This window comes from Coffea eugenioides, chromosome 2, assembly GCF_003713205.1.
Source record: "Coffea eugenioides isolate CCC68of chromosome 2, Ceug_1.0, whole genome shotgun sequence".
In the NCBI taxonomy this organism is placed as follows: domain Eukaryota; kingdom Viridiplantae; phylum Streptophyta; class Magnoliopsida; order Gentianales; family Rubiaceae; genus Coffea; species Coffea eugenioides.
Window position 1 is genome coordinate 15,000,312 of NC_040036.1, and position 23,061 is coordinate 15,023,372.

General features: G+C 34.6%; 2 protein-coding genes across 4 annotated transcripts; one reads left to right on the forward strand and one right to left on the reverse strand.

Moving 5' to 3' along the window:
- The first annotated feature begins 2,659 nt into the window (after positions 1–2,659).
- On the forward strand, positions 2,660–9,331 carry LOC113763799 (nucleobase-ascorbate transporter 2). Of its 3 annotated transcripts, XR_003467398.1 has the most exons (15): positions 2,660–3,020; positions 3,124–3,221; positions 3,515–3,691; positions 4,361–4,461; positions 4,600–4,675; positions 4,786–4,845; positions 6,435–6,619; positions 6,860–6,956; positions 7,069–7,155; positions 7,441–7,499; positions 7,586–7,677; positions 7,757–7,834; positions 7,915–8,075; positions 8,775–9,203; positions 9,251–9,331. XR_003467398.1 is itself a non-coding variant. In XM_027307742.1 (14 exons), the coding sequence occupies exons 1-14, from the start codon at positions 2,930–2,932 to the stop codon at positions 8,985–8,987; spliced, it is 1,575 nt and encodes a 524-aa protein (XP_027163543.1). In that variant the 5' UTR covers positions 2,660–2,929; the 3' UTR covers positions 8,988–9,249. The 3 variants fall into 3 exon arrangements, 2 of the variants coding, with proteins under 2 accessions (XP_027163543.1, XP_027163544.1); XM_027307742.1 differs by lacking the exon at positions 9,251–9,331 and having other exon boundaries at positions 8,775–9,249; XM_027307743.1 differs by lacking the exons at positions 3,515–3,691; positions 9,251–9,331 and having other exon boundaries at positions 8,775–9,249.
- A 237-nt stretch (positions 9,332–9,568) lies between these two features.
- On the reverse strand, positions 9,569–15,970 carry LOC113763227 (O-fucosyltransferase 8). The gene is made up of 10 exons (XM_027306977.1): positions 15,442–15,970; positions 14,243–14,329; positions 13,813–13,906; positions 13,608–13,690; positions 13,360–13,448; positions 12,428–12,548; positions 12,203–12,346; positions 11,096–11,433; positions 10,752–10,992; positions 9,569–10,049 (listed from the first exon to the last, which is right to left on the reverse strand). Exons 1-10 carry the CDS (start codon positions 15,826–15,828, stop codon positions 9,714–9,716), a joined length of 1,920 nt encoding a protein of 639 aa, XP_027162778.1. The 5' UTR covers positions 15,829–15,970; the 3' UTR covers positions 9,569–9,713.
- Between the last annotated feature and the right edge of the window lie 7,091 nt (positions 15,971–23,061).

Consider the following 23,061-nt stretch of genomic DNA (forward strand, 5'->3'; position numbering starts at 1 on the left):
AACCTTAGCTAGAACTCCACATCATATTCATATCAATCCCATTTCGTGAAGTAATTTTTGGGTAGTCAACAGAAACATGTTTTATAAATTGAGCATGGTTGAATTTGCAATTATTTCATTCTTTACTTGATCCTTATGATTGAATTTGTAATCATTTCTTCATTCTTTCGTTGATCCTCATGATTGAATTTGCAATTATTTCGTTATTTAATCTACTTCATTTGATGGAGAATCAAATGAAATTGGAGTCTGATTCTTCAGCCATTTGTCTTGAATCCTCCAACAACATCTTATGCTTGACCTTCTCACAGGTGGATTGCATATATCCTCCTTTTTTATTTTTTGGTGTCAAAAGAAGAAACGTACACGTATGTAATACAAACTTTTTTGCTTTCTTTTGAAAGAGGAAGAAGATACTTACATATGCTGCACAAGATCTTGTTTTCAATATTACTTTTGGCTGTCTTCTATCCTATGAATGTTGGTTGGCCACAGGATTGTACAGGGTGATAAATGCCATGTTATTTCGCTTTTTGTTCAGATAAAAAGTGACTATTCAGGCTACAAAATAGGAGAGCTCATTTATCGATGCTGGTCTTTTTTTTTTTTTTTTTACATAAAAAATAGAGAGACGTTGGAGATGGATTTGTACGCTGCTAGCCCAACTCACATGTTCAAGCCAAGTCAGTAGAGAGTTGGACACACATTTTATACCAAAATACACCAAAATGTAAAAGAAAAGATTGCAATGAATTTGCTTCTTTTCTTTATTTTTTTTTAAGTGAAGATTTGAATACTTACAATCCTTTTTACTTTATCATTCAAAGCAACCCTCCCGTGGTTCTTTTCCTTCTGAATGTTCATATTGAAGGTTTGCTAAGGGTCATTATATAATATGGGAGTCAGGAAAGTTTCATAGATTCTTGGAAGATGGACTCTATATACTGATTTTAGTAATGTATTTAGTTTTTTTTTTAAAAATTTCTGTTTATTTATATGTTTGTTGGATGGGGATTCATTTGATTTAGAAAAAACAAGAGTGTCATTGAGTAAGACTGCCATACATGCTCGCAAGTTTTTGTAGTGTTGATAGTAATTGAAACAGGAGATGCAGACATGACTTTGGTCTTGGACCCACAAGTTTTTTAGCCTATTATTGGATTGGGTTAAATACCAAAAACCCCCTGTGGTTTGACTAATGTTCACTTTACTTTCCTATGATTTGGAAATCTACAATTTGACTCCCCGTCGTTTCAACTAAAGTAAAAGCCTGACGGAAAACATCAAAACTAACGTCTGAAAGGAAAATGTCAAAATTGCCCCTCTATAAGTCAAACCCTTGGAAGAATATTTCGTGCATTTGAGAATGGATAAAATACCAAAAATCCCCCTGTGGTTTGCCAAATGTACATTTTATCTCCCTATGGTATGGAAACCTACAATTTAATTCCCTGTCATTTCACCTAAAGTGAAAGTCTGACAGAAATACCGTTATTGTAGATGTTTTCTGTTAGACTTTCATTTTAGTTGAAACGACAGGGAGTTAAATTGTAGGTTTCCAAATCATAGGGAGGTAAAGTGAACATTAGCCCAACCACAGGGGGGTTTTTGATATTTAACCCTATTGGATTTGATAGATCAAATATGCACTCTCCCAAAATTAAACAAAAACCACCAAATGGAAACAAAACCAATAGAAGTCATTGCATGACAAATTAGATTCAACTATTTGTACTTTCTCCTGATAGGAAAACTAAAACAAATTGGATAGTGTATTATTTGAAATATTATTTGGAATAATTACTGTAGCATTTTTTGTGATGTGATGTATGTGAGATAAAAATGTGATTGGGAATATAAAAAGGTGGGTTGAAAAATGTGTTTATGATGCAAGCGAAATATTATTTGGGATAATAACACTACCCAAACAAACCATTGTACCAATATTATTAGTGAAAAAATTGTACCAATAGTTGTTGTAGAGGACATTGGAAGAATATTCACCAATGCATAAGATAAAAAACCGATTGCCTTTTGGAGAAAAAAGAAAACATATATCCCATTTCTTTCTTCTTTCTCTACTTTTAAGGTAAGAAAAAGGGGAAAAGATGCAAAAAAGGTGCAAGCTTCTTATTTTAATGGGAAAGAATAAACATTCTTTCTTATACTACTTAATTTTATTTTTATTTAATTAACTACTTTTTACTCCCCATAATACTCATTGCAAGTCTCAAGATTTCATTAAAGTAAGTTTCAATATAAAAGTAGTTAAAAAAAAAGTTTCAATTAGCACCAAGAAAAGAAAATATAAATATAAACATAAATATAAATGTTTAAGTACACAGTTCCCACCAGATTCACTAACGGTAACATGAATTTGGCAGTTTCTTGGAGGGCAACTTGGGAAAACAACAAAAAGTTAACGGAACACTCGCAGTCAGGAAAAGGCCACACAGAGTGAAAGTGAGACAGACAAAGAAAACACACAAACTAGACTACAACACTACCACAATAAAAACTACCAATCCAATTCTTTGAAGTGGGCTACAACTGCTTTCCTCCTTTTCCCTCTTTCCACAATTTTCAACCTGTATAAATTAGCAGATACATTCATCATCTTGACTTCATCATTCATCAACTTTTTTTTTTGGCTGCTTTTTCGTTTCACTATCTTTAATAGTTTTCAGCTTTTTTTTTTTTGCCTTTTCGCTTTTTATGTCATTCATTCTTTTACTCAAATCCCATTTGGCTATTGGACAGAAGAAGCTAGACCCTTAATTACTTATTATCGAAGTTTTCTTGACTTGTATCTGTCTTTTGATTCATTTGCTAAAATCTCATTTGGATTTTGAGCAAAAGAAAAGCTGTTTACTACTAGTTCTTAAGTTGGTGAAGTGAAGTGAAGTGAAATTTTGTGATTTTGGTTGTAATGGCAGCTCCAAAACCTGAAGAGATAAGCCATCCTCCTATGGATCAACTTCAGGGGTTAGAGTATTGTATTGATTCTAATCCTTCTTGGGGTATGTCCCATTTCTACTATAATGATTATCAAAAATATTTAGTTAATGGTTTTTCTTAATAAAGTTTCCTTGTATGGGTGTTTCGATCTGTTTGTGACAACAGGGGAAGCAATAGCACTGGGATTTCAACACTATATATTGGCATTAGGAACAGCAGTGATGATTCCAACATTTCTTGTTCCTTTAATGGGTGGGACTGATGTAAGATCCTACTCACAAAATCTACTGCTTGTTTCTTGATGTTGATGAGATGGATAGCCGTTCATTCTAATGAAAGACAGTGAAGTTGAAATGAATTTCTAAGTGTGTTGACTTACTGAAGAGTGAAGCAATAAAGTTTCTGTTATTCAGCAATTTTTTGAATTTGCAAGAAGTTAAGAAGAAAAAGAAAGAAGTGGTTGTAGCCTTAGCAACAACTAAAGGAGGAGTGATTAGTGTTAACTGGTTCTGTTAATTGGCTGTCTTAATGTTTTCTTGGATGTTTGGTCGGACAGGGTGATAAGATTAGGGTAGTTCAGACTCTACTCTTTGCACAAGGAATTAACACATTACTCCAAACATTATTTGGGACACGACTGCCGACTGTTATTGGAGGATCTTGGGCGTTTATGGTACCGATAATTTCCATAATTCATGATCCATCCTTGGCTGCAATAACTGATCCTCATTCAGTAAGTCAAGATGTCTCTTGAGAACTTTGGCTTGATTAATTTCTTGATATAAACTTAGTTTGTAGTGTGAAAAACTGTCTTCACATAGTTTATTGTTGCATTCCTGTTAATTCATGGAAGAGTTTGGAACATAGAGAAACACTCCTGAGTATATTTCTGATAAGATATTATCACCATTTCTCTAACCTGAGGCTCTTCACCACTTTTATTTGAATGAAGAAAAAAATATCCTAAATTGGCCGCAAAACCTAGGTTCATTTGATGGAGAAAATGACAACAGGCTAATGATGTAGGTGGACTTTATCTCTTAAAGGATTATAATGAATGTCAAGATAGTCGGCAGTGTGGCACCTCTTTTTTTTTTTCTTTTTTTTTTTGTCATTATAAAAAGTGGGAAGAATGAGCGTGCAAGGAGAATGGAGGATGGTCCATAAAAAGGAATCACAGATATGCTTGACAACTAGGCTATATCCATTTCTGTACATGTAAAACCTTACTAAGAAAATACCTTGAAGAAAATTTTGAACTTGCAGGTGGAATGCTAAGTGATTTTACATTCTATTTTAAAGATGTCATCCAGAAAATCGGAGGCACAGAACAATGATAAATTTATCATATATCTGATGATTATTCTTAGATTAACAATGACGCCTTTGATTTCACATGTAGAGATTTCTCAATACAATGAGAGCAATACAGGGTGCACTGATTGTAGCTTCAAGTGTGCAGATTGTTTTGGGATATAGTCAACTTTGGGCTATATGTTCTAGGTACAACATTTATCCGCCTTTCTTCTTTTAGTTTATTTCTTCTAGCTGCTACACCGATGTAAAATTCATGTAATGTACAAGTGTTGACATTATTATCACATTTCTGAAAGGAGAACTCACATAATTTTCTAATTTCAGGTTTTTCAGCCCACTTGGGATGGTTCCAGTAATATCATTGGTGGGCTTTGGCCTTTTTGATAGAGGCTTCCCAGTGGTAGAGCTGTATTCATATTTATATTTTCCGTCTAATTATGTCTTTGTTATTCTTTTGTTGAAGTCCCTTAACTGATGCTTAAATGAACTTTCATGCACTTGAATCTGCAGGTTGGCAGGTGTGTGGAGATTGGAATTCCCATGCTCATCTTATTTGTTGCCTTCTCTCAGGTAACCTTTACTCTATTTCTTGGATTGTAAAGGACTCAGGAGCAGCTACCATTGTTAACTGCCTCTAATAGATCACTCAAACGAGACTCCTATCATGTAATGTGAACTACTCTTCATTACATTTTTTGTTGTTAAAGACAATTAAATACACTGGAAGTAAGACGAAGAGGGATTTAGTTTTGGCAATTGCAGTAAGGTTTGCAAAAGTATGGGGAATAATGAATGACAAATTTAGACTCTTATGCAGATTGACCTTGACATTGTGTGGGACAACTAACAAAGAAATATGCTCAAGGGAAAGGGTGAGCGCATTAGCACATTGAAAGAGAACGAATCATTTTTGTGATCTTCGAACTTAAAGTACTTGAGATTATTCAGCAAGCAATTTTAAGGATAAATTGCTATAATTGGAAGTGCAAGGGAAATGCACAAACAGCTGTTGTGATTTTCTTTTATACCATGTAAGGAGAACTGGTTATATTGCACTAGAAAACAAGACATTGCGCATGTCTTCAAATATTGACCTCCTCTGTGATCTGTGGAAATTGAAATCGCTGACATGATAAGGTATTTAGTAATGAACAGAATCAGTTTGCTTCTTGGAGAGTAGGTACAGAGTGACAAACATTGCAGCTGATTTATTCTGCTACCAATCCAAGAAAATTTACGTTTTATGAGTTAAGGTTTTATCTTAACCTGAGTACAGTATGTTGAGGTCATTCAAATCAAGAGCTAGGCTGCAAGGACAAGTGCAAGATCAAGCATTTGTGCTCAAGCTCGGATGTTTTCTTGTTGGTCTCCATTTATATAGGCTGAACTGATTCTGTTGTGCTGGAAGAGAATCATTGCCTTCTATACATGAATCACCTGTTTAAGGATAGGGTCTCAGAATAGGAAGATTTTATTAGTGAACTGAATCTGTCATGTTCTAAAACATTAAGTTCTTACCTGAGTATATATAGATTACGGCATGTTGAGACATTTTACCGCTTTAAGGATACTGTATCAGAACGAGAAGATTTTAGCAGTGAACTGAATCTGACTAGTTCTGAAACATAAGTTTTTACTTGAGTGTAGTATGGCATGTTGAGATCTTTTACATCAAGAGGTAGGCTATTCGGTGAAGTGAAAGAGTAAGAGAGTCAATCCTGCTTGAGGAATGGTATTTAATTTGGGAGAACTCTTTCTTTTGCACTATAACCCTCAAGAATCATTCTGTCTTGGAGGACAGTATTCAGCTCCTTCTGCCTTAGAGAATGGTACTTAACTTGGGAAGAACTCATTTTGTTGCACTATAGCCCTCAAGAATCACTTCCAAGGATTCAATATTGGAAGAATAAGGTTTTAGCATTGGACTGAACCTGTCTTGTTCCAAGTGTTGTTAAAACATGTAACTATTCATTAATATCAGCAATGCATTTACTTGTCTGCATATGGACTTATAGCTTTTGCATTGACATTTTCTTTTATTTCACAAGAATCTCCAGTCATTGTTTCCGAAAATAATGAAATCTCAGTTCTTTTTTTCTCATCTCCAAAAAATGTGATAATATCTTGCTTTTCCTTAAACTTTCCATTCTTTTGCACAGTACTTGAAACATTTTCAGACGAGACAACTGCCAGTATTGGAGCGTTTTGCTCTTATAATCTCAGTCACAGTTATTTGGGCTTATGCACATCTCCTCACAGCCAGTGGGGCCTACAAACATCGTCCAGAAATAACCCAAAGAAACTGCCGCACAGATAAAGCAAACCTGATTTCCACTGCGCCTTGGTTAGTGTCAACTTGAGATGCTCTAAACTCATTTTCACTGTTACCATAATTTCAGCGTAGTGCTTAGCTTGCTCATATGTACATACATATGAAACACTATCCCGAGGAAACATATCAGTTCTATGAAGACGTATGTTAACATTTCTAGTAGGTCGAATATCAGTGCAACTTTTAAAAATCCTGCTACTTGTTTTAATGTTGGATGCTGCAAAAGATAATTTTTCCCAATTACAAATGCAGGATTAAAATCCCATATCCACTTCAATGGGGCGCACCAACATTTGATGCTGGTCATGCCTTTGGAATGATGGCTGCTGTACTCGTTTCTATGATTGAGGTAAAAGGTTGTCCGTGTATGCTGTAATACCTTTTTACATGCAGTGGAACATCAGTCAAACTAGTTTCATTCTATTCGACAATATGGAAAACTAAGGTTTTCAATTTGACAGTCAACTGGAGCTTACAAAGCGGCATCTCGCCTAGCAAGTGCTACACCGCCTCCTGCTCATGTTCTTAGCCGTGGTATTGGCTGGCAGGTTGTAATATTCATAGGATATACTTTCTTGTTCTTTTACACAAGGCCTGCTTTAGGGGACAGATACTGTTATGAAACAAGAATGTGCTGAAAACTTCAAATACAAGAAAGATCCAGTGGCCATAATGAAATGAACTAGGAACTAGCAAAACAGTGCTAAAAGTTCTATCTAGTCTATAGGAGTAGTAGATATCAAGCCCTATGCCAACATAATAAGATCCTCAACTTCTCGTAAAGCAGTAAATGGAATTCGCTCAGAGACAGACTGAATCTTTGTTATGTACAGGGAATTGGGATCTTGTTGGATGGACTCTTTGGGACAGCTACCGGGTCTACAGTCTCTGTGTAAGTTGTTGACCAATTTACCCTCTAGATTTCTAAATCATTTAACTTAGCTCTTCAACTTAGAGAAATAAGGACATCAATTACAGAGAAAATGTTGGTCTTCTTGGAAGCACTCGTGTTGGCAGCCGTAGAGTTATCCAAATATCAGCTGGTTTTATGATATTTTTCTCAATTCTAGGTAAGTGATTATATCTGAAGCTCTTCATGTAGGCTTACATTTTGACAAGCTTGTGCATTAATCTGCCAAAGATATGCAGGAAAATTTGGAGCACTATTTGCATCAATACCTTTCACCATATTTGCAGCTGTATACTGTGTTATGTTTGGGCTTGTTGGTAAGATACTATATTTTGTCTCCATAATGTCCTTTTGTCAATTTCTCCTCAGTTGTTGATGGCCCTTTTGACATTTCCAGCTTCCGTGGGGTTGTCCTTCTTGCAATTTACAAACATGAATTCAATGAGAAGCCTCTTTATCACCGGTGTTTCCCTTTTCCTTGGTTTGTCTATTCCTGAGTACTTCAGGGAGTATACCACGGCTGCTCTTCATGGTCCTGCTCATACAAAGGCTGGTTGGGTAAGTCATTGCATTTAACCATGCATTCGGACATGCATACCAGAAAAATGAAAAAGAGAAAAAACTGAAAGTTCAGTTGCAATGACTTTAAAAAGGACTCTCTGATGCTCAGAAAGGCTTTAAAAGGGAACCACAAAAGAAATTGAAGACAGTTAATATCAGTGAAATTTTGCAATTATTTTTTCCATGGACGGAGAAACAAAGCCAGAATCTGAAAACAAACTTCCCATTCAGATGAAATTGAGTCCATTCCCTTCAGGTATCAGCGAAATTTTATCAGAGAGTCTTTGAAAAGAAACCACAAAAGATGTATAGGCAAAGCGAAAATATGAACTAACTTGCCATTCAGATGAAATTGAGTCCATTTCCTTTAGGATTCAGCACAATTTTATGTGGTGAAACTGAGATGACCAATAGCCTCGTGAATGGCACATGGAAGGATTTTACCAGCCTTAAGTTATCCTCCAATAAAAAATAAGTTTCGGCAAGTAGTTAAAAAATTTCAAGTCACTGTTGTGAAAAGAGAGATTCATTTCGCTTGTCCAATGACTAAGACAGAGGTTGTTTTAGAGAACGCAGATTTAGGACAAGATAAATGAATAAAACATAATAAATGAGAGGAGTCCTTTGTCTTCTTGGTTCTAATTTAAACCTCGCACGTTACCTGACTAACTTATGTTTCTTGCATCTTGATTGCAGTTCAATGATTTTCTTAATACCATCTTCTTATCCTCTCCCACCGTTGCCTTGATTGTTTCCGTATTCCTGGACAATACACTTGATTACAAAGACAGTGCTAAGGATAGGGGAATGCCATGGTGGGTAAAGTTCAGGACGTTTAAAGGGGACAGCAGGAATGAAGAGTTTTACACCCTTCCTTTCAACCTCAATCGCTTTTTCCCTCCATCATGATTGCATTGCAAGAGGAATGGGAAGGCACTTGGAAGGGCTTCTCATCTGCTGATAAAGATTTATGCTTACACAGAGAACCCTCATGAGAAAGGGCAGCCAGGGCCATACAGTTTGAGTCAGTAGAGAATGACAGATTTGCCTCCACTGTCACTATTTTTTCATTAATTTGATATATACAATTTGGGTTATTTAAGATTAATCCAACGAAACGAATTGGTTTGTTTCCTCCACCGTGTAACATAACATTGCTGGCAATGTTCTAGGGTTCATTTGTTAGATGAAGCATATATGGCCTTACCTGATTGATACATATACCATTACTAAAACTCACATGAGATTCTGAAGACTGGGAGTCTAGATTTCTTTAGCTCTTCAGAAACTTGATACCCAACCAATTAGTTTCTAAACCGAATGCAGGCTTTCCTGAAAGGTCATTTATTAGACTATTAAGTTGAGACATACATAGCTTTGCGTGGCATATATAATAACACAATATAAAGCACATGAGACCAATTCTATAGTATGTGAAACTGGGGATGCAAGTCAAATAGCAAGTATCTCATATTATTCTCATTGAAAAGTAAGAAATTTTATACAGTTGACATTGTGTAAAAAAAAGGACCAGAAGAAACCTGGGAACTTTTCAGGATGTACTCATTGGAGAAGGAAAAGATAATGTAAAACATGACAAATGATCGACAAACTTTTGATGCTTGAACAGGCAACCTAAAACTTGATCACTGAAAACACAGGAATTATTGGCTTGCACATGCATCCTCTACAGCGTGGAAGTCTATAAACACTACGGTGGAAGCCCCTTTGGCGGACTCTTTGACCTTCTTGAATCATCTTCCTAATTTTTTCCTCAAAGGTACTCCATTTTATGGTGTGATTGTGCAACAAAATTGCGGCAAGCCTCTTCTTGGGAGGACTAAGAGTTGGAGCATGCCCACCACCATAATATGTTCGGTATCCATACACCAGGGATGATAGTTGGCTCCCAGAGTCTGTTATGGCAAATACATCAGCAGTCGCACATGCAATAAAGTCCAGGGCTGCAAGCTGCATTTGAAGAATTTACGTTGTCAGTTTTATTACAAATGAAGTATCTGAGAAGTGACTTGATTAGGCACTATGATAAAAGTTATATCAGTGTAAGGTGAGCAAATATGAAGTGGCATCTCTAGTTTAGAAATTGTTTCGGTCCTAAGGAATAAGCATTTCTAATTTCTTCCTAAAAGGGGAGATTTACTTACATCAAATCATAAAAAATCATCTATCTGAAATTAAACTGTTTGTGCTGCAACTTACTCTTAAGGTCACATAATTTGGAATCTATTGCTCATATATTAAGTGCAAAACTTCCAGGACTGGGTTTCAGAGTGTGTACGTTTACAAGTTCAGGTTTGTACTGCGTATATAAGCAGGATATATAAGAACAACTGGAGCTGATTTTTTTTTTTTACTGCAAATTAAATTATATGAAGAGCATTTTTATATAAGTTTTCTTGCATGGCTGGCTCTAAGCCCCTTTTACTAATCAATTGTTGATATCAAGATATAGTGTAGCAAACATGTAATGCTACATGCTTTCAACATCCAGTAGCAGGAGTGAAAACTTGAAGCCGTAAGGACTGTAAATGACACAACTTTTTTTTTTTTTTTGGTACAAATGTTGATTTATATTCCTCAACACATCTCTAGTTAATATTGAAACGCTGCAGTCCATTGACGAATTGGTGATAACTACAGTCCTCAACTTACCTGAGAAGAAAAGTTCTTAAACGGTGCAAGTTCACTTGCTGAGAGAAGATCTTCCTTTGTGACCACATTGGGGTAGAGACTGGTAAACGGATGCATCCTTGATCCTCCTCCGTAAATTTCTGAGCCTGCAAGGTAGATATAAGTGTCACTCTTGAAGCCAAGAGCAGCAAGAACAAGTGCTGCTTCTTCTGGTGTCAATGGACATCTTCCCAGGTTTCTTAGTTCTGCTGAAGAAGGATGTCTGAATCAGAAGCAAAGATACAAAATCAAGATACTTTATTGTGTTTTCATGATATGAATTGAGGATATTAATAAATAAAACCTTGACCATTGCAAGAACCTACTGAGAAGAAGTCGTTAGGCGCTCAGTGAGGAGAGGGAAATGTGCTTCTCTGTATGCTTGAAGTTCTCTTCTTTCATTCTCTCCACCTCCAAATTCACACATAGAGTAGGCCACCATGTCAACTTCAAACCTCAAATGCAAGGCAAGGTACCTAGAAGGTCCGTCTAGGATGTGATGCTCTTCTGGTGAAGCATCTGAAATGAAATTTCCAAGAAGTTGCTTATCCAGCATGCTTTCTGCAATGTCGTGCTTTCGGATCCTTTTTATCAATATCGAACCCACCTGCTGAATCTTTGGCACAAACTTTAAAGCATGGAAGTTACATTTGCATCTTAGTCTCTGCAAGAAAGTTCACAAGTCTGCGTTATACAGAGTGTAAGGATCCATTGAAGTCAATGGAATCAGTAAACAAATTTTCACTTCTGGACTCTAATCTTACTGATTTCTAGCAGCTAAAATTTCCAATGAAAAGCCAATATTCAATTGATAAGCAAACTTCTTTCCAGGATCATGTGAACAAGATGAATAATCAACAAAGCTCTATCTAAATTGATCAGTTAACATTTTCAAATTCAAAATGCACTGGAATCCCGTGATGAGTTTTACACACGAATCAACATCTTAGAAGCAAAATCCAGGAGAAATAATTGAGCCAGGTAATATGCATGAAGCAGAGCTAGTGGAGGGGGAGTAAAATGAGGGGCGACCATGGGGAGTATGATTGTCAGGTTAGAAAGCAGCAGTGGCAAGAGAGCAAGTGAAGACTGCTCCTCTGTTTATTAAGAAACCTTGTGCTTACAAATGTCATGCAGATTATGTAAATGACAACTTTCCAGTCTCCTAAAGACTATTAAAAAGCGTAAAATCTACTCTTCTAAGATGTTAATGAAGTCCAAGCAATTGCACTATATAGGGAAGCTTAGAGTCATAACAACTTACCATCATGTTGTTTTTGCTCGAGATGGATAGGTTTTGAATTTTTCATTGATTGTTAGAGAATTTAGTCTTACAGATAATTTTGACAATTTAAAGCAGGCATATCGTGGAATATGCAATTTAGGGACCTAACATCAATGATAATGAACGGAACGCGAAGAAAGAGCCTGACCTGAAGTTCAACAGGCAAAGGGTCAAAACCAAGTCGATTCCCAAATCCAAGGAAGTGAACAACCCTGTTTTCTAAGAGAAGCGGAAGTATCTTCTTAATGTACTCATCAGGTGTTGCCTCCTTTGACAGATCAGCATCAGTTACCTAATAGAAGAGGTGAAATGGCTGACCTCAATGAGGAAAAAGGCGCAATCTGCAGTTATTGACAAGGAGAAGGTGACATACTTGACTGCCAATTGATTCAAAATCTACTGACTTTAAGTCAGGAGGGAGCTCCTTTACAATATCTACTTCATTCTCCAGTGTATTTATGAAGTAATCCTCTTGATATATGTCACCAAATTGACTGCTTGCATAATAAGATAGAAGATTTGAGATTTTGTTGGAAAGGGAGATTGGTAATTTGCAACTGAAGTATGAAAATGAAAAACAATGCTGCTCAAGTGAGGCAGAATTTATGGAGAACAAATAAAATGCACAAATCTTTAATGACATGAAGAGGTGAAAATAGACATTAGAATGAACCCAAAATTTTCAACATTTATTCAAATATATTCAACGATTGGTCTTTGGGATACAATTTGCAGATTCGTATCATTAACTGTAATACAAATTATATAACCACGATAATCAAATAAGGCCATTAGCCAAGGAGAACTTAAAAAGGCTGATATCATAAACCACCTTGAACCATCAAATAATGCCATTAGCCAAGAAGTACCTTAAAAAGCTGAAATTGCAAGTCCAAGTGAATGAATCAGATGAAAAGAAATTTATATTTCTAATCTTTTCTTTTGGTTGTCAAAAAAATTGACTAGTTTCTAAGACTGCATCAACAATAATACCTCAAATAACTCAAGAACATGTTTCTTTTGTTGAAAGGTAAATGCATGAAAAAATTTTCTCCCGGAAAGAAATCTCTATCATCTTTTTATGGAAAGGGATTGAAAGTAGCCAGTTATGAAGGGAAAAAGCATAACTTAGAAACAAATCAGAAAACAAATTTCGTTTTGAGACTTCTAATGCTGGATAAGTCATCATTCTCCTCTCAATAAGCATGTATAAACATAGTAAGAGGCCAAATTGGAAGTAGAAAGACCTAGGAGCAATATATTTAACCAATCTTGACTCAACACACAGTTAAATTTACTTCTGACCTGGGATCATTCCATACATTGCTATAAAGAAATTTGGGAATGACTAAAGTTGCATTTAGCAGGGATGCAACTGCAACAGCATTGCAGACCTGAAAAATTGGAACGAAACATTTAGTGGCAATTAATAAGAGAGATAGAATCAGAGAGTCAAGAAAAAACATGAAGAAGATACAGGAAGTAAGATGAAACTTGACCCTACAACAACCAAAAGTACCAAAAAGGAGGAGGACCAAATTCTACATGCTTACAGCAACTCGCTGCTGATTTAGGCCTCCATTGGCGCTGACCAAAATGTAACCAGAACTGTTCCTGGATTTCCCTGCCCCGACAACTTTAAACAATTACACCACAGTTCAGACAGCAAACCACCTACTGTCAGAGACATAACTGTTGTAAGAAGCAAATTACAATTTGATTTGTGCATAGACATCGTTCAATGAATCTAAATTCTACCTTTGGTACTCTTCTTGTCAGCACAAGGCTTCCACATTGATGCCTGAGGATATGATTCTTCCCAAAATTTTGATTCACCTCTCTTCAACTCTTTCTGAAACATTATATTGGTAAAAGGGAATGCAGAAACAACAATAAATAAAATCTTTTCTCAGCATGCTCGTGTATTCCACAACTACCCAATGAAAAGTACAAGATCAGTTGATATCCCAAACTAGCCATGGAATAGACAACAAAAGAGCAAACTATTTCAGTATATTATTCTGTGAACTCCTAAGATTATCAATTATCTGATAGGCAAGTCACTTGCAAGACCACTGCTCATGCAATCAAACACATTGAGATTAAGATAGTAGACACTCCTGCCATGCACCATAATTGAGATTAAGAAAATGTTCTACTGTATGAAAGCAATGATAATAATTCTAACCTCATTAACAGAACTGGCAGCCAGTTTTAGAAGGCGATCATACATGTTTGTGGAACTCTTTTCCTCCAACATGCCAGTGATTCTCTCCTGCAATGATAAATGACCTACTTGATCTGTAATACTGATCACAACAACTCCTGATATGTGATGAATTGCTTTACAACTGATACTTTGGAACAAATAATTCCTAAATAAACAAAGCTCATCCAGCTACTATGTTTATTAGAATAAGCACAGTAATTAAACTAAATATGACAGAACAGCCTTCAATATTATCATCATGCAGAGGTTACATATAGTTTCCCCATGTTATTTAATTTTTCAATTTGCAGACACATACATTAGCTTATTTTTCTGCAAAAGAATGAACGTTTGCAAGATTGTCAGGAAAGTGACTCACGTTTACAGAAACAACTCCTGTTCCATAAAATGGACAAAAATATTGTTGTAAGTTAACTTTAGATACTCTTCTAATTTAGGTTTGACATACAGAAACAGTTTTTTAACATATAAATTAATTCATGTGTAATCCTCTAACTTGCTATCATCAAACCCTCATGGATTGGTCTTGCACTACTTATATTCTGTTAAATTTCATGTGAGACTCAGCTTAATGATGGAAATATAGCAGTAGCATCAATTTTGTTTTCATAGCGGATGTAAGCTGATCAATCAGAATTGCTTCTAATCTATGGATGAAGTAACAAATTATTCCCTTTCAGAAGTGAAACCATAGTCAATGACCATATGAGCTAGCTGGAAACCATCAATTCCTAACATATAAAGGAGAGCTACGTGTTTTACTAGTATACACCAATTGCTCATAAGTACCTTCCAAAAGAAAATTAATAGGACTTGTGGTCTTGAAAATTATGAAATTGGACTGAGCTTTTGAATTGTTAAAAAATAAACTGAGTTCCAGAAATATCATCTACAAATTCAATTGGCACTTGGCAATGAGGAATCATATCATATTAAGGTAGTCTAAATGCACATTTGATCTACTTTTGCTTTCATTCTTTTCATTTCAATTTGTGCTACTAAGTTCCTGTCAAAAGTAGATAAATCATATATTTTTTGAATCTTGCATGCATGTCAAAGAAAAGCAGAGCATATTCATTAACTAAGTTTAGGCTTTAGAGCTAATTGGGAAAAGCATGGATGCAAAGCCAAACTGATGGCAGTACCCTAAACCATACCTCTTGCCCTGTTGATCTGTGAGGGGCCGAATGATTCTTGATTATTGACTCCAAAAGAGAAAACAAAAGGGAATCCAGCAGGAAAAGAAAGCTCATGAACACAAATGCTAAAATGATCCGCCTAATATGCCTAGGGAGCCACCACATATGCTTCTTGCTTGCATTAACACCTTTAGAAGCAGCAAACTTTCCGGAATCATTCCTCAATCCTTGAACCAGAATAACCTTATCCCAGTGGTTGTCTCCCCCTGATCCCCTTCTACCTAAAGAGGGATCTCCAGTCTGCTGCATATCTGAACATCTAGACTGATACTCTCTCGTCCCATAAGAAACATCCAAAATTGAATTCTTGGGCTTAGGACTTCTAGGGGACCCCTGCTTTCCCATTTTCTTGCATTCAAGTAAGGATCATCAACTAAACATAACCCAACCAACTATTTTTCCTCACTCAGTTGTCAACATCCTCAAAATAATCGCCTCAAAATCAAGAACAAAACCTTGTATACATTAATGCTACTATAATCCAAATTACCCTTATTTTGGGCATATATTTTATGTATGTTCCCTCTTTCTCTCCCCTTGTTTCTCTTTTGCCTTGTTTCTGTTTGAAACAGTATGTCCATTCTACTAGAAATCACCGGCAATTTGAAGTTTGGTGAGAACTGAAACATCATCAGATAGAATGGACGCATCCAAGAAGTAGACTTAATTAATAAAACAATAAAAGAAGAAGTAGACTTAATACTTGGAAGCTAAGTTAAATATTAGGTGGGATTGACGTATAAATAACAGCTACTTAAAAAACAACAATTTTCCAAAGAGCAGGGACGACAATAAAATGCAGAAATCAAAGTACAAAAATGGATTCTTAATACGTAACTGAACTTATGAGAAACAAAATTTAGTCTAATGTAGACTGACCAGGTCTAGCTTGTAGAATAGTACTGGAGACGAATTCCATCTGCTACAACTACTTTCCACCAAACAGTGGCAGATATTGAGCTTTTACGTTTAGTTTTCTGCACTTTTTGTCTAAGTTTTTAGGCTGGATTCTAGAGATTGGAGTGGAAAATAGAAAGTTATGAAGAAAAGCATCTTTCAGAAATTGGCCACTAACCATGAGGAAGAGGGAAAGTTGATGGTGGATTTTGGTGGGCCATTATTAACTACCTCTTCCGAATCAGTTGGTTATTAGTCTTACTAAAAAAAAAGTTAATTAGTTAGCAGAGGATTTTTAGTTTTCGTTTTTCTCTTTGATTTTTCTCACAAGATTGAAAAACATATAGTGTATCTCAACAGATATACAAAACGAAAGAATATATTATGCATAAATTAGAGAAAAAAGTATATACTAAAATGGAAAGAATACACTGGCAGTTTTCATAGATTTTTTTTTTTTTGTTTTTTCATAAAAAGAAAATTTCATTAATCAATTGCAGGAAATCGTGCAACAAGATATAATTTATATAGCCGCTCTAATGGTAGTTCTTATAATTTGTAACTATTGATAAGATGTTGATTAGAATAACTGAAACAGGTTGTGTTGGAGTAAAAGGCTGCATTGGTATATCAAACATTAGGATAAAATTTAATGAAGTTCTTGGCCCTTCAATTATAAACTTTATCAGGCTCAATCAATTAAAATGACCCATGGCATTGATCAAAGATGTTGCTTATTATTTGAATTAAACCATAAGGTTGGTTCAAGAGTTTGGAAGTACCATACAATGATAAAATGGAAAATAATACTTAACATTTGCCCAAGGAAACTAGTTTTTATTTTCAAGTTGCCCAAGGATCTCTCAAAATTGAGGAATAACTGTTGTTGACCTTTATAGTATTTTTCTTTTCTTTTCTTTTAATCTTTTCTTCAGCTCCAATTGCTTCACCATTGGTGTTTGAGTGACCTATACTGTATCCCTTGGGGAGTTTTTATCCTGGAATATGAAACTGAAACAGCATTTAGTTAATTCTGTAAACGCAGGAAAACAGTTCAAAATTTGACTGAGCAAGATTTTTGTTTTCCGGTCAAGTGGAGGCTAAAAACCCGAATAATAATCACAAATCTTGCACCGGTGCCCCCCCAAAGAAATCAAAACCAAGCATATTATCCTAGGCTCTAAATGGTGGGGGGCCAATCGGAAACCAAACTATGCATGTTCCATCTGTAGATTGTTCATTTTTAAATAGATTTCATGAGATTTTTTTTTTCTGGTGGATACCTGTTCTACTTGGCAAAATGATCATAATAGTATCATCTCTTTGTTTCTTAGAGTTAAAGAGATGAAAATCTTCTCAAATTAAATAGAGTTGATTACAAAGTGGATTGCATTGACTGCCACTTCGGCTACTGTTTTTGGATAAAATTTTTGGCTGTTTTGATGCTAAAAATTTGTCATGCATGAAAAAGGGAAGCAAGTGTGAAACACGATCTGAAAGACACTATGGTTTAATGCCTTGAAGGACTGTCTAAGACCCAGGAGGGCGTTGAGTTAAGCAGTTAAATTAGCTTATTAATCAAGGGTCAAATCATCCAACGAAGACAGCCTTCAGGAGTGTTTGACATAATTAATTAAATCTAACTTCCTAATAGTAGTTTTTTCCTATTTCTATATTAAAAGTTAAAAGTATAGTCTAGCTAGTTTTAGGAGTTTACTTGTTTAAGCTGTAGAGAAATTATTTAGCAGTTTCATATCTTAGTTTCTTAATTACCAAATCTTGTGCGCTAGATATAAGGTGTTTTAGTATTGTATTCTGGTGAGAGTTTTAGCATTTTTGTAAAGGCAATTTTGTCTAGAATTTATATAAGAGTTAGATACGCTTTATATGTTTGTGATTATTAAACTCCTCTCCTCTCCCCTCCCCTCCTCTCCTTCCGTGTGTCTGTGTCAAATATCCATCCGTTATGCAGTTTTTGCGCCTAACAAGAAATCTGTAGTGAGTGAGATATTTGTGCACGTATCTTGCCCAAGATGAGTATATATAAGTTTGCAACCTGGTTTCACTATACATCTTGATCCTGCATCTGCTGTGAAGAAGTCCTTGGTAGTGGATTTGGTGGGTGCTAAGAGTAGTTAGTTTGCAATGGAAGTATAGCCCTCTTCATGTATTGCTATACTCGATCATGGGGCCCTATACTACCACTTTATTTGGTGATCAAATCAATCTCCTCAAAATCTCATGATCGAGGCCAGGTCTGGTGCGTGGCCAAGCCTGCAACATGGAAGAAGAATTGGCAAACGACGAATCGTTTCTGTAACAAGATGGAATATTGATTGTTGAATCGCACACCCGGCCAGCGGCTTTTGCATTAATCCGAGCAAGCACACGCATCAGTAGAATTCATTGTTTGTCAGCTCACTTTCAGATGAGATGGCTTCGACACGACCATATCTGGACTGGATCAGTCATTTCAACAAGGGTGATTTTATCACCAGAAGCTGTACATGTACATGGCAATTACAATTGGAAGAACAGAGAATTATGGTGCCATTCACAAAATTGCAACAATAGCTAATCACTAAACTAATGGTCTTGGTAAGCAAAATCTGCATTTATCTAGAGCTGAGTGACTGAGTTTGTGGGCACTTGGCGGTCTCAGTAGAATTTCCACTCCTGCTTATGACTGCAACTTGAGTACCTTGATAGCAATTACAAAACGGAATTTTCTTCTTCTTCTTTTTTTTTTTGGTCAAACTCTAGACTAGAATGGAAAAGTTTGCAATTTGAAGGTTTACGAAAGCACTAAACTACTTAAGCCACTAAATTGGATGTTAATTAGCACTGAACATTTTCCACTAAATTGGATGTTGATTAGCACTAAACATTTGCAAAAACGGAAGTTCTAGCATAAAACTCTAGGCTAGACTGCGAAAATTTGCAATTTTGAAGGTCTACGAAAGTACTAATTACCTAAGCTACTACATGGGATGTTAATTAGCACTAGATATTTGCCTCTATCCATTTCTCTACTTAAAGCGAAGGCCACTTCATTTGTACGACACTTGGCAAACATCCAAGTAGAGATATCATGCATTTAAGTGTTTTATTTTTGTTAACAAGAATCAATCCTGTCTTTTTTCCGTTCACCTTTTATCCTCAATTTCCATATTGATAGTTTTTTAGTGTTCTATTTTTGTTTAAAAAGGTCAAACCCATCTTTTATCATTTTTATCCTTAATTTCTATATTGTCAATTATTGAGTGCTATATTTTTGTTAATGAAATCAAATCCATCTTTTTTCCACCCATTTTTCCTTAATTTCCATATTATTGTTTTTAATATTTAATGTGGATAGCGTTTAATGTTTTAGTTTTGGTAATAATTTAAATTTCTAATTGTTTTATTTTTATGACAAGAATCAATTCCTCTTTTTCTCCTTAATTTTCATACTAATTGTTTTTTATATTTTATATGGTCATCTTTTTGAGTGTTTTTATTTGGGTCAGCTTCTAAATGTTTTATATTTGTTAACAAGAATCATTCCCATCTTTTTTCCACTGAATTTTTCCTTTAATTTTTGTAATTACTATATTTAATATATTTAATTTGGGCAGGTTCTTAGCAGTTTATAGTTGGTAATAATTCAACTTTTTTAGTGCTTTATCTTCATTACAATAGTCAATCAATGCCTAAAAGGAACAAGATACCTTTGACGTTTACCTATAATATGGTTCATAATTTTCAAATTTGCCAATATTTTTACCAAACTATATTCAATCTCATTCAAGGGATAGGTTAAATACTAGTACATCTAATAAAATGCTATTCAATTCCTGTTTAGTAAGTAGATGAATTGGTTACTTTATCCTTCTGCCAAGTAGACCACCTATCTTTTTATCACATGCACTTTTGTAATTTTTTTTGGGTGTTTTATATTCTTTCTCTACTTTTTTGGTAATAATTAATTCTCTTTCTTATTTATAACCACTTTCAACCAATTTATTAGTTTCTGTCTTATATATATTTGTATTAATTACGGATTACTAAATCTTTTTATCAATCAACTTATAGTTTTCCTTTCTTTAATTCATTTCTAATCAAGTTTTGTATTTTTATTTTTTGATTTGATTATATATTTGAAGTTACTATTACTAAAATTTGGACATGTGTTAATTTTTCTATAATTCTTTATTTCCTTATTTATAACAAATCTTAATCAACATATTGATTCCCTACTTTTTTTTCTTTCATTTTGGTAACAATTAACTCTCTTATTTATAGCAACTTGTAATCAAAATATTAATTTTTTCCTTATATATATAATTATTAATTATGCCTTGCTAAATCTTTTATTAATCAACTTATACTTTTCCTTATTTTGAATTCTCTCCAATCACGTTTCGTATTGTTTTTATTTGGATTGATCATATATTAGAACTTACTATTACTAAAATTTGTACAATTTTTATTTTCTTATAGTTCATAACTTCCTTATTTATAACAAATTTTAATCAATGTATTGATTTCTTGCTATATATGCATTTTTATTGAATTGATCTTTCTTTATTTTTTTTTGTATCCATGAGTCCGTAGTTTCAAACACTATTAATTTTGGTTTACTAAATCATTAATTCTGCGTTGATTTTTTAATTAATCAACTCATAGCTTTTGCTATTTCTATTATTTGGCTTGATTTGTTAATAGTTCTAAAAAGTTGACAATTTTAATTTTTTTAATCTTTTGGTATTCCACATTTTTAGCATATACATTTAAGTTTTATAATCAGTTATATTTTTTGAATTTCTTCATTGCTCATTATGTTTTCTCCTTTATATACAAATTTCTTAGCAACTTATTACAGGCCAAATTTTTTTTTTTTTGCCACAAGCATAGATTTGGAAAAGTGCTTGGTTTTCTTTATATAGTCCTTTTACAATCATGACCGGTTGCTATTTATGTGGATATCTTTTTTTTTTTCCTTTAAAGGATTTTCCTTTTTAATTTTTTTTCTTTATATTTTTTAGGAAACAATCGAATATTAATATACTCCCCAATATATTTACTTTTCTCACATGATACTTTTCCATCACTGGATTAAGATTTGTTGACAACTAATGATAATTGTTTTATGCGAGAGTAACTATTTTTATTTCATTTAGTTTCATGGTTTGTCATATATTTAGTATCTCAAATTTAACAATTTTTTTTAATTTTAGTTCTTTTGTCTCCGTATTCATCTAAAAATAAAAAATTTTGAAAAAAAAAAATGCCCTTGCGAATGCAAAGTTTACTTAACCAACTATTAGAGTGGCCACCAAGAAATAACCAACTATTAGAGTGGCCACGAAGAAAGTTTTAAAACTCTATTTGGATGTAAGTCAAGAGATCAAATTGTTTGGCCCGCATTCTAATATCCAGGCTCTTCTAGAAAATTTTGTCAATGGGTGCGTAGACACCGGTCTGGATTGGTGGTGGTTCACCGGGTTCTCCTTGACCTCTTTAGGTTCCTCATTTCTTTAGCATAGAGTAGAAGTAAATGTAGAATAAAATCTATCATGTTGACAAAACAAAAATGCACATTTTACTAAGGGGTTATCCAATAATACTTGCCAATTGTCATTAATATTTCCTTGCTGTCGCTTAAATTTCCAAACAGCTAAAATTGCAGTTTCTGTCCTGCTTGTGTTCATGCGCACTATAAAGAGTACCATTCGTTTTAGCAAAATTATGCCTGATCATATTAAAAAAAAAAGGGGGAGATGGACTTGTCCTTATCATTATCAATTTTCCTTTCACTTCTTTTTCAGAAGTGTAGCGTTCCAGCATTGGCGGCTACCACCAACGAGCCTCCAGATGCCTTGATCTATGTCGTTTGCTTTCAGACAAAAAATGAATCGCTTTGTCAAGAAGCTTTAAGATCATATCCTCTACCCCCTGAAGGCTTAGATTTTAAGATTCTTTGCCAAGCTTCAATTGCTGTGTCAAATGCTGATGCCAAGTCAACATACAACTTGATCGGCTCACTTAAAAGAAATGAATCAGATCCCAAGATCCTGCATGAATTAGACTTGTGCTTGTATGCTTATGAACTGAGTATTAGAGGCATTGGAAAAGCCAACAACTCCTTGATTGCTCGTGACTATGATGGGCTCTATAAAATTGCAGTCAATAACCAGGTAATCGAAAGTAATTGTGAGACGGGATTTGTAGAAAAGGGTCTGGATGAACCAATCCAACTTAAAGAGGCCGGAAAAAAGTTTCAAGATCTTGGCGATATTAGTGTGGTTATTGCAAAACATCTAAAGGATATGAAGCATTAAATGCAGATCTTATCTAGGCATTTCATAGTATTTTATAGAAGAATCTTGTCCTCCGAACTTATTTTATGTAAGGGTAGGCATGGAGCCGTTCTTGGTCAATTATCTATCTATGGCTATGCTTAAACTCCAATATTTTAAAGTTTTTTTGGTAGAAACTCTTAATTTCTTAAGGCTCTTATTGTTTACAGAAGGAAGATATCTTCTATTGTTTGCAAATAATTTAAATTTCAACGAGAATTGTTTCACATAGTACATATTAATTAGAAGTATCCAAAAAAAGACATATATAGTAACAAAAAATTAACAATATCAATATTTAAGCCATAGTTTTTATTATAGGTGATTTTTTTACTGCGAG

What these genes read in the sequence shown, in the direction of transcription:
- LOC113763227 (XM_027306977.1), bottom strand. Translation starts at nt 15,828, where the DNA reads ATGGGAAAGCAGGGGTCCCCTAGAAGTCCTAAGCCCAAGAATTCAATT. An exon ending in CTGCCAGTTCTGTTAATGAG is followed by an intron (nt 13,907 to 14,242) that starts GTTAGAATTATT and finishes ATAATGTTTCAG; the next exon opens with AAAGAGTTGAAGAGAGGTGA. An exon ending in TTAAGAACTTTTCTTCTCAG is followed by an intron (nt 10,050 to 10,751) that starts GTAAGTTGAGGA and finishes CTTCAAATGCAG; the next exon opens with CTTGCAGCCCTGGACTTTAT.
- LOC113763799 (XM_027307742.1), top strand. Translation starts at nt 2,930, where the DNA reads ATGGCAGCTCCAAAACCTGAAGAGATAAGCCATCCTCCTATGGATCAA. An exon ending in CAATAACTGATCCTCATTCA is followed by an intron (nt 3,692 to 4,360) that starts GTAAGTCAAGAT and finishes TTTCACATGTAG; the next exon opens with AGATTTCTCAATACAATGAG. An exon ending in TACTCGTTTCTATGATTGAG is followed by an intron (nt 6,957 to 7,068) that starts GTAAAAGGTTGT and finishes TCAATTTGACAG; the next exon opens with TCAACTGGAGCTTACAAAGC.